General features: G+C 43.2%; 1 protein-coding gene across 1 annotated transcript in view; it reads left to right on the top strand.

The window, feature by feature from the left end:
• plpp2b (phospholipid phosphatase 2b) overlaps positions 1–10,232 on the top strand; it is a 15,995-nt gene extending 5,763 nt beyond the window's left edge. Inside the window, exons 2-6 of the mRNA XM_080860637.1 lie at positions 5,711–5,862; positions 6,252–6,514; positions 6,823–6,880; positions 8,823–8,999; positions 9,701–10,232. Coding sequence (XP_080716763.1) covers positions 5,711–5,862; positions 6,252–6,514; positions 6,823–6,880; positions 8,823–8,999; positions 9,701–9,850 — 800 coding nt within the window. The 3' untranslated portion in view covers positions 9,851–10,232. The remainder of the gene's footprint in view (positions 1–5,710; positions 5,863–6,251; positions 6,515–6,822; positions 6,881–8,822; positions 9,000–9,700) is intronic.
• The last annotated feature ends 1,558 nt before the right edge of the window (positions 10,233–11,790 follow it).

The raw sequence follows: 11,790 nt of genomic DNA, 5'->3' as shown, positions 1-11,790 counted from the left end.
AAAACCACAGTGCTGTATGTTGCGGTCAGAAATGCCAATGGGCCTTTGGGATTACTGATCCAAAAAACTCATTAGTCTGAAGGTGACCTGGCCCATATAGCCACACCCTCCTTCAAAGGCAACACCTGCGTGTACGATGATTATGATTATGTGTGTCAGGACATGCATATGTTTTAAGTCTACCCTCTAACATGCAAGTGGGAGTCTGTTTGATGTAATTTCGTCAATCTGGACCTGTCATCAACTGTGCTCCTAGAGAGCAATATATGTTGGACATTGCACCTTCAAGCTACAATAAACGATACTGCAACATGCAAAGTGCTAGTTGCCCTAAGGATCACATTTGACTTTTCAGATCTTTCATTTAGACTTCAGTCGGAACAGGATATGTTGATCTGCCATTTCCTGTGACTTCAAAAGGCATCATTGTGTGTTCAAACATGGAAGTGTTGATGCCAGCCACTGATTGGTTATTTGGCCGTGCTCCATAAAGCCGTTTCCCCTGCAGGAGACTTAGGTGGTGTTGTCCAATCACAGCTCATGGTTGACACACTTCTCTCTCTCTCTCTCTCTCTCTCTCTCTCTCTCTCTCTCTCTCTCTCTCTCTCTCTGAACTTGCATGCAGTATTTAGGTTTTTTAGGTCTTACAGTTTACTTTTAAGATGTGATGTTAAAACTTGCATGCCTCTGATGCCAGTATTTCTACTTGACAGTCATAGAGTAGTCAGCATCAGTCCCATTTCCCTGGTAGACTGCGGTGTTTATGATGTTTGTATTACAGTATGTCAGATGAAAACATTTATTTTGGCGAGGGACCATGTTTGTGCGAGTGCATTACGTAAGGGGCCCTGGAACGGTTTCAGTGGGTTGAATGTTTTGCCCAGATCAGAAAATGGTGTCTGCTTATTGCCAAATTAAATGGTTTTTCAGAGTAGATGAAGTGTAATTCCAGTCTGTGCTTGTCTGTTTGTCTGCCCTGGTTAGCTTGGCAATTCTAATGGTTTTAATCCATGCAAAAACACATGTGATGAATACAATATGTGAAGATATTGCTACAACCATGATCCTATTTTTTTTAAACACAACTATAAAAGAAAGTTTACCCCAAAAGATTTGAGCAATCCAGTGAACTCGCCCAAACACTATTTCCCCATATCAAAAGTTAACAGCATTGTAACATTCAGAACACAAAGATCAAGCTCAAATATATTGGTCTCATACAAACAAGTCACCACAGATGATGGTTAGTGAAAAACCTGGTTAAATACTTCTCCATGAAACTGCATAGACCTTTTGTGGAGCTGGTGTTTCAGCTAAAACAGATTTTAAGACCTTTATGAAAGCAAAGACACAATTGCTTTCATGGGACAATAGTTATAGAATCTCTCCAGCATCTCTTGCATCACACTGCAAAGCTAGCTAAAGTTAAAGCCTCCTCATAGTCTTCATCGTCAGGTTTTATTTTATAGTTTGTCTACAGTTTTCAGACTTCAAGCTTCAAATCATATCTGAGGTATATTTAAATGTCTTCAATGCCCAGGCAACAGTTGCTGATTGTCCTGCTTCAAATGTATCTGGTGTGTCACTTCAAACTTTGACAGTTTAATTGCATAGCTGTTACCTCTGTCAGTGTGGTTTTTAAAATTAGTTGTGGCATAGTGTATTGCTCCTCAAATATTAGCTTTTTTTAGCAGGGCTTAGGAAGCAGACACCAATTTGGAAAGATCTTGGAAAGGAGGGGGAAACATGCTAATTATTGAAATTATGCAAGGACTTTTGCAAACTCAATGGCCCGATCTTTCAAACATTTGCATGTTTTCTCGACTGAGAGGGAGAATTTATGTTTCTTATTTAGAATTTAAGGACAGTGTTTTTCCTGACAGATCGCACATTGGCATGTTATTGCAGTTAAATGGTGTGCAAACTGGAATGATGAATAAGAGACACTGTGGATGCTGCAGAAATACTGCTCTGTGAGTCGGCTTCCATTTTGATTGCGTGGAAATACTTTTTATAGGTGCAGTAAATAATGAAATGCATTGATGTCATTAGAAAAATAGCACCAACGGAAATATTGTTCCAGTGAGGTAATGCATTTTTTAGTCATAAAATGATTCCAATATTCAAACAGGCTCAGTAAATATTCTAAAACAGGCCCAATTTTAACTGTTGATCTCATTTTCTATGAGTGGCCCTTCGGAAGAATCTAGCAACATTTGGCCTTGCTTCAACAAAGACTTTTAAGATTCTCTCTCCACAAAATTTTATCTGTTGCCATCCTCTCCATCCAACTATGTGTCATAGAGGGACCTGGGAACGGAAAACTTGGACGGACACTTCAACACTATTTCTGTGAGAGTGGTTTTTTTTTTGCCAGCCAATTGTTTGTCATCCAATTTCTCTTAATAGTCTGAACTGTGACTTGCGATGAAAGGTCCGTCTGTGGAGCTGTGAAGGTTTACTCAACTCCACGACTGAAAAGGCCAGTGAAGAGGCTCCTCTTACCCCTTCACTTCCACATAGATTGTTCTAGGCAAACAGTGATAACAATGGAACAGGTTTTAGTCAGTTAGTGGGAAATGTTCCTCTGGATGGCAGGTGTGCTGCAGCTGGCTGGTGTTGACAGAGGCACCAGACTCCGAGGGTTGAAGCAGGGGAAGTTAAATGGTGTGTTCAAGGCCTTTGATGAAGCTGGGCCGGGGTGCTGCTTTAACCATCGTGGAGTTTGCCATGGCGCGTGGAATCCGGCTTATTTCCTCCGGCGTCTACATCTGCTTGTAGTTGACTCCATACGTATTCGTTGGGTTTAAGAGGTGTGTGGGTTCAAGACCTATGGTGTGGGTGTGTACGTCGGTTTCAGTGGTGTTCGCTTGTTTCCATCCCTGAGGCATTTAGGTTGAATAATGGCAAACAGATTGCTTTGTTGATGAAGTAACGAAAACGTCAGATAATCCTAGGATTAGAGCATTTTATGTAATAATTATGCATTTGCATATACACCACAACAACAAAATTCCCATTAATGGGTCATAAAAGCTCACTATCACACAAGGTTCTTAATTGTCTTCTGTGTATATTGAAAGAGAAGGGTTTTGGGTTTAGCATCAAGACTCAATACCTGGAATTAGAAGTAAATAAATCCATAAAACAATGAGAAAGATGATCCACCTGGACCTCAAATGGTGGATCAAGTGGCATATCTCATTATTTCACCCTGGTAGAATGTCTTTGTTTGTGGGCTGGTGCCGCATCATCTGGCCTTGAATGTTGCCAAAGATAGTACCATTTATCTCATGGCCTATTGTTCATTGACACGGAACACAGAGGTTCTTTTGGCTGTTGTCTCAGCTTCCTCTCTTCAGCAAAGACAGCACGTGTCTTTGTTCATTGGCTCAGGGTATAGCGTGACACTGCAGTGTCACATACACACACGCACACACACACACAGTCACTGTTCACATGATGACCCCTTAGCTACATTTGAGGTGAAATTTACACTTCTTGTAAAAAATTTGATAAGCTGTTAATATCCAATTCTATAATATGCATTTCTGAGGATGCAAGTTTTGTCTTCAGCCAGTGGTGGAGACCTGTGTCAGGTTAAACATACTAGCTCCGCAGTGGCAGGTCCAGTTGGGCTGAGGCCACGTTTGTGTTCATGTCCATGTTGTTGCTATGCTGTGGGCATCTGAGGTGGACGTCTGTGAGCGTCTGTAAAACAGTGGCCTAAGGCGAAAGAGGGTGGACGCTACCACAGGGAGTCTGGCCACAGCTGTGAACACACTTGAGGCAGACACTGTTTGTCAATGTCCCCTACTTTAGGAGTAGTGTTTGGAAAACAGGAAGGCAAAAAAAGGGGGAAAGAGGAAAATGTCTATCCTCATCTCACCTTTTAGGTTCTTTTTCCTTTAAGAGTGGAGCTGTCTTATGTCTTGAGGTTTATGACCTTAAGATGGCCCTCCAATGCTTCGTAGCATTTGCACTTAACCAGCAGAAATATACGCTTTGGAATAAATATTTTCTCAACCTAAACTGCAGTTGGCTGTCATACAAAGCAGAGGCTGGCCAACCAGGACCATGTTTCTAAAAGCACTGGGCCATTGGAGATATCCGAGTGTTCTGACTCCTGGCTGTTTATCGAGGGGTACTTAAGCATGATGCTGAATCCCCACCTGGTCTTAATGACTTGAAATAATGCCTTGCATTAAATGAAGTGTGACGTGTTTCCGTCAGTGTAGAAAAATGCAGTCTATCTACAAGGATTGCCAGATGATGATGGCTGATCCCCTCTCTCTCTTTCTTAACTTTTTACACTCTCTTTTTCATTTACCCATTCTTGCAAAACTCTAAGCCATTTTGTTATGTGTGCCCTTGTTGGAGCTCTTGCCGTAAACAGAATTCCATTCATTAAGCTTGACCATCAGCCCCTGCAGCCCTCTCACCCAGATTTGCAATCACACATCAGACAGGTTGACTGTGGGTTGGTTTGGATAGATCTTCAAAATTTGACTTTTTTTTCCATCAGCATCAGGCATGTGGAGTTGTTATATTTAGGAAGGTATGTTGACAAAGCTGTCTTATTTAGCTTGAATGAATTAGGGCACAAGACCGTAATATTTACAGACGTGTTCAGGATCAAGCGAAAAAATGTTTTGTGTAACCTGTGGCTTTTTGGCAAAGGGAAACATTTGGCTTTAACCCTGATGTCCAAAATGGTTTTGAGGAGGACTTTCATGTTTTTTTGGAGACTTTCATTAATGAAAATTATTGGTTAGGGTGCGACTTCAGACAAAAGTGCACGGACAAAATTTCTTGGAAGATTCAAAGGATATTCCGGCAAATATTTATATCCATCACAGATTTCTCTGTTTTAGCAGGCAACGTACTTTCCACTCCGTGTTACTCATCCCTTGCAAAACCATAACTGGCTTGTCATATGTCCATTTTTCATAGCCGCTGAGTAATAGCGCAATAGTTCTCCACAAACACACCCCCTACTTGCTCTTCTCTCATTTTTAACACAGACTTATGTTGTTGGACTACATTTCAAGTCAGTAGCCACAACACTATCCTTTTATGCTGCCCAGTCTAGCAGCCTCACTTGAGGAACTAAATGAATACGCATTAGCTGATACACTCACTTGAGTTACATTTAGTGTTGTTACCTTTTCCACTGCCACTAATGAAACGCAACATTTTCTTCCAGACAGAAAGGGGAATGCCCAAAAAAGGCATGTCTTAGGAGAGCCAATCGAGATGTCTGAATAGTTATATAATAGTTAGGGTATTTGGCAGACGGGTATGTCCAATGACAATGTTCCTTCAAATGGTAGCTAATTTTAGACAACAAAGACTAGTTTTAACAATACATGGTATTTTGATCCCACTTTATTTTAAGCAGCCTTTGGTACAGTGTACTTAACAAATTCAACCCTAAACCCTAAAACGCAAACACAAACAATAAGTACTATCTTGGAGCACATAGTTAACTAAAATGGACACTGTACTTATAGTGCTTAAAGTGCTTAAAGTTTAAATAAAGTAAAGTCCTTGTTATACCGGTTGTTTAAGGGACACTATGAGCAACATTAAGAGGAATCAGGGAGGAGAGTTGGCTGTTTGGGTGTGGTGTGGAGGTCACAGGATGAGATTATGGTGGGTGAGTCGAGTTTGAGGTGTGACCCTCACTGTCTCCTGCCGTTCTTTCCAGCGGCGCTGCCATTCATCATCATGAACCTTGTGTTCCGGCCATACCAGCGGGGCATCTACTGCGACGACGAAAGCATCAGATACCCGCTGAAGCCCGACACCATCACCCACGGTCTGCTGGCAGCCGTCACCATCTCCTGCACTGTCATTATAGTGAGTGCTCTGCCAGTCCATCAATCTCTCTCACTCATCACTCTTCCTCTGTCTGGCCTCTGTCTGGCTTTGACCATGTCCCTCTCTACCATCAGCTAACTCGCACATCATTTGTCTCACTTTCATTGGCATCCCTCTCATAACACCATCTGATTTTATAGTGTACCACTATATTTCTTTATCTGTCTTCTTAGAAAATCTCTCTCTTATACACATGCTTGCACAAGCATTGACAACCGTTTTGTCCTGTTTACACACTTCTTTTCACACATGATTTCTGCCAGTGCCTTTCTTGACCTTGGTACCCCGGTATCTTTTTTTCTTATTTATTTTACCCATCTTGCTTTGACTAACTGTTCTCTGTGCTCTGTCTGTCTCCTTTCACTCAGATAAGCTCTGGCGAGGCCTACCTGGTCTACAGTAAGAGGATCCACTCCAACTCGGATTTCAACCAGTACGTGGCCGCTTTGTATAAAGTGGTGGGCACCTTCCTGTTCGGAGCCGCCGTGAGCCAGTCCCTCACCGACTTGGCCAAGTTCACCATCGGGCGGCCTCGCCCAAACTTCATGACCGTCTGCGCCCCAAAAGCCTGCAAAGGCTACATGCCGCAGATAAACTGCACCGGGACCATCCGGGACGTCACCGAGTCCAGGTGCGCTGCCTAGCCACGGTTATTCAACTGCAAGGATATTTTCTGTACTCTCAGGTTTAATATTACTTGATGTTTACTCGTTGCTTTTTGGTCCATGTGAAGGTATTTACACAGACCCAGCCTTTGGGATTTTGAGAAAAGAAATAAACATTAAAGGATGTAAATTTGGTGGGGTTTTTTGAGCATGTCAGGACCACTACAAAGTGTGTTCGAGCACACACATGTGTCATGTGGCATCAACGGTATGTGTACTGTTTGGTCAGCAATAACATGTTTACACTTCTTGTTCTTTTTTTCCCTCGCCCTAGGTTGTCCTTCTACTCTGGTCACTCCTCGTTTGGAATGTACTGCATGCTGTTCTTGGCGGTAAGTTATGCTTTTACCATCACAAAAGCAGCTCCCAGGTGTCTGAAGTAGAAAAAACTGTCTATAGTATACCATCACACCAGATCTAAAACAGAAAGAGTATATATTCTTACCGCTGTGGGATTGGTCACTTTGTGGTGCTCCGGGGGTCATCTGCATGGAAAATCAATTTTGTAGACAAAGAGACATTTTCAGCCACTGTATATTTCAGGCCCCATGACAAATTCTTGCAATCTTCTCTAAAGCCAAGCCATTTTATGAGCATTATATTGGGCACAGGTGTGTGTCTGGGTGTGCGTGCTGGAGTGTGTATGGGTGTGTGTGTGTGTGTGTGGGGGGGGGTTGGGGGTGGTAGGTACAATATATAGTGTATAACTGTGTATGTAACAACATTTCTGAAAACCTTAACCTTGCTTATGTGGCGTTTAGGGGTCACACAGAGGCACTGCCGCTGAAAAGCCTTGTTTTGAAATACTTTGTGTTCTGATGCCCTTGATATTGCTAGAATAATCCGCTTTGACCCACCTTCTCTTTCTCAGTGAGCTCAGTCATACAGCACTGCCCCAGAAACAATAGCTGGAGGTTTAACTGTGGTGAAATAATGAAAGAATATGGTTCGGTTTAGTATAAGCTGTCAAGATGAACACTTTAGGGCAGGGCCCAGCAGGGGGAATGTGTGGAGGGCAGCAGGGTTCTTTGTTGGCCATTTCCAGACACACAGGCAAAGGCTCATGTATTCAGACACACAGGGTATCTGTTCTCTTTCCCTGTTGAAGAAGAATAATGCGTTCCTCACAAACAGTGTGAGTCACAGCTCTTGTGTCTGCCAGTGAAATGAAAAGCCCTCTGGTTGCAGTATTGGTGGATTGGGACGTGTATATATCAGTAAACGTGTCTGTGATTTGACACCGTGTGCGTGCATTTCAGAAGAATAGGAGGACACTGGGTTTAAAGTTTGTAATGATGCATCTACTCTATGTGTGTGGGTGTTGCATGTGTGTTTGTGCATGCACAGGTGTGTGTTTGTGTTATATGTGTGAGTGTGTCCATATGTGAACAGTGTGTGTGTGCGTGTGCGTGTGTGTGTGTGTGTGTGTGCGTGTGCGTGTGCGTGTGCGTGTGCGTGTGCGCGTGTGTGTGTGTGTGTGTGTGTGTGTGTGTGTGTGTGTGTGCGCGCGCATGTGTGTGTGTGGTTTTTGGGGGAGAATGCCAAGTTACACACCTCCCCCAGTGAGGCCCTGGAGTGGTTTGGAAAGCCTGGTTGCTTGTGAAAGCCATGCTGGCACCAGCACGGCCCTCCTAGGCAGATACAGCCCAGTAGAAGGAACCTTTTGTGCCATTTATGTAATAAAACTCTCCACTGCTGCTGCAAGATTAACTCAATAACCCCCTTACAAATGTCATCCTGAAACCTAGTTGTGGTTCAATAGTTCAACAGGTTCACTGTAGCGGTGGTGATTAGATGTGAAAGGGCAGCCCACGACATATTACATCATGTTACTTATTACACCACTGCAGAGTGAGCTGTGTAGGATGTTTGTTAATTGTAGCGTACACACATCTGCGACGGCTCATATCCACACTATCGCTGGGCGCCACGCCACTGAAGAGCTAATCCAGGCCCTCAAAGCAGCAGAGGAAGTGCTCCCAGCAAGCTGCCCACTCAGCACAAACTCCCATGCCATGGCCATGCTGTAATACACTGTCCCTCTGGCTGACTGGCTGGCAAACCACCCTATGGCAACAGAAAGGCTTTATCAGCAAAGGCCTCTGTCACGTAGCCATGCGTCTTTCTAATGTGTGAAACGTACAGTATGATGGAATTTATGTGTTTGTGTGTCTGTTTCTCTCTCTCTGTTACATCTTGTGTCTTTCTTCCTTTCTCTGCTCTGTTTTCTCACTCTTGGTAACATTGTCTCTCTTTTCTCCCTCCCTTACCCAGCTCTATGTGCAGGCCAGGCTGGTGGCAAAGTGGGCCCGGCTGCTGCGTCCCACCATCCAGTTCTTCCTGGTGGCGTTCGCCGTCTACGTGGGCTACACGCGTGTGTCCGACTACAAGCACCACTGGAGCGACGTGCTGGTAGGACTCCTGCAGGGAGCACTCATAGCCTTGCTCACTGTGAGTAAACACACACACCCTATCCCCAACCCCCCAACCCCAGCCTTCATCCTCTATTCCTCTTCTTACTCGCTTACTTCTTTCTTACGTTTTTATGAGAGGGGAACAAAAACAAAACTCTCAGGAGTACCTTTCAAACGTGCATGAAACATTTTCTGGACAACTAGGAAGTGGGGAGGGGGGGGGGCAGAGAGAAAGGGTGAGAGAGAAGAGGGGCTGGATTTCTCCACTGCTGTTGGCAATTAGAGAGCCTAAGCCCAGTCAGGACTAGAGGCACCAGTTCCTCCTGGAGCTCCAGGAGCAAGCCTTTGTTTTTTTTTTGCTATGTTTCTATCTCTTCTTGCTTCCTGTATGTATTGTTTTTCCGTTTCCTTTCTTTTTTTCACATCCGTTCTGGCTTACTTTGTTGCTTCCTTTCTTTCTGACACGCTACCTCACACATGTTGTGCAGATGACCTCATGAGATGAATTCCTTCCTGCTTGCTGCTCCTTGCAGACTTTTTTTTCACTGTTGTGTATACAGGTGATGATATAAGATTATGTTCTACAAACAGCACTTAATCAATACAATCAATTTTTATATATATATATTTTTTTTTATTTGGTTTAAGTGTACAAATATATTTTTCTTTTCCCTCTCTCTCTCTTTGTCTGCCCCCCCCCCCCCCCCCCCCCCCCCCCCCCCTCCGTTCCCTCGTCAGGTGCGTTACGTGTCAGACTTCTTCAAGTTGCGTCCGCCTCGCTGTTCCAGCCCTGAGATGGTGGAGAGCGACGCCCTGGAGCGCAAACCCAGCATGCAGATGGCCGACTCCGAACACAACAACCATTACACCTACCCTGGACCGGTGTGAGGCCTGCCGCCAGGCTCAGCCTAGATCATGCACGGAAACCCTCCCCCCACCCACCAGAGGAGTCATGATGGAGGGAGGTCTGCCACCTGGCTCTGCGGCGTCTCTCCTAACGGTTTTCAGTGTGTGACTCAAGCCTCTGACTCTCTCCCGTGTGGCTTGTGAACCACTCAACTACAAATCCCATAAGGCCACTGGACTGACTGGGGCAGAATTATTGTTGTTCTGAGAGCAACAGCCTTCCTGCCTTCCAAAAAGAGACATGACTACCTCCTCCCACTGTATGCTAGGAGGGGCTGGACTTGTGTTTTTACCTGAACATCATTATTGATGTTGTAAACGTAGACTTTTAGGTGGATTCCTTTTTTTATGATGAAGGTGGAATTTTAATTTAACCAGTTTTAAGGGGGGCCGATAGCGGGCCTAGGACTGTACCAGATGGACACTTTTACGCATTTAGCTTTTGGGGTGAAAATGGATGAGCTCTTTGCACATTTTGTCTGAATGGTTGTTTCAAACTTAATCATGAAGCTTCACGGTATGGAATTAAAGACCAATGTAAGGTCCAGTCTATATTTTTAGCATCAAAATAACATTACATCCAACATAGCAACTTTTGACATTTAAAGCTACCTTTTCATGGTGTCTTTTAACCTTTTTTATCACTTTCTTTTTTTCAAAATAATGCATTTTTGACAGATCAAGCATCAAAGTTCTCATGCTTGTCACAGCATGAGCGCACCTGGCTCTAATACGAATTCTTTGTTAAAAAAAAAGAAAAGGAAAAAAAGAGGAAGTCCCATCTGAGGCTGTATAGCCAGCTCTTGCATTGCACCTTAGGCATCTGGTTTAAGTCACAGAGACTCCCCTTGTTTTTGAGGTACTTTGATGTCTGCTCTCCAGTTGACAGCGAATGAGATCTGGGCTGGAAAAGGGAGACACTACGTCTGTTGTTGTTATTTTCAGTTTCATTCATATCATTCAAGGTCCTCAAAAGCGATATACCACTACATCACACACATTACATCCACCCTTGTTGTTGCCATATAGACATTGGATTATTTTTGGATTTACATCTAGGATCACTAGCTTTGCTAGGAAATAGAGGTTTGTTGTGCACAATCATCTACATTCTACAATCATTTTTACTTCTATTTTGGGCCAGATTTTCTAAAAACCGTTGTGGCACTAAAGTCTCGTCATTAGTGTGCAATGTCTGTCTAGCTGTCTCTCTATCCCACGTTTGATGAGAATACTGGCACTACAATGTTGTTAATAAAAAAAAGACCAGCCAAATGACTTGTAACCCTGTAAAGGACTTGCGTTATCTCTGCGTAAATACACTCACCACTATTAAAAAATATGTTGACCAATCTCTCTCACCGACAATATACAGACTCAATGCACATACACTCAGTGTATAGCCATAGCACACACAAATAGTTGCATGAATATTGATGAAAACAACTACTATCCGTTACATTCGTTCTGAGATCATTATCTGTAGTTGTTTTATACGTTGGTCATGAGACCATCTGGCAGGAGTGTAACATTTTCTCTGTTCTGGTTTCCTGTCTTAATTGCTTTTTTCCCTAAGGATTGTGGTAAACACAAATACATCTGTACAGAAAATGTCATATCTGTTCTTCCTAAAATATTTCCACAGTATCAGATTCATGAAACCAGTCTAACCTGTGTATAAAGGCTCCTCTGAAGAAGAGTGCCAATGTAGCTGTAAACTCATTTTGCTTTGGACTTTCTGCTAATTTGGCATAATTGATGACCTGCCGGTAGGTGTGTATTAATAGACTACAGATCTGTACACTATATTAACAAATTACCCTGGAACTGTGCCTTATTATAGAGATTTTCCAAATGTTGTACATTGTACATTTATTTAATTACACAAATAAAACAAACAACTTTGAACAATGTCTGGAATA

This window comes from Sprattus sprattus, assembly GCF_963457725.1.
Source record: "Sprattus sprattus genome assembly, chromosome: 2".
NCBI classification, from domain to species: Eukaryota; Metazoa; Chordata; class Actinopteri; order Clupeiformes; family Clupeidae; genus Sprattus; species Sprattus sprattus.
The sequence above is the reverse complement of the archived record's forward strand: the minus strand, read 5'-3'. Positions and strand labels throughout refer to the sequence as shown.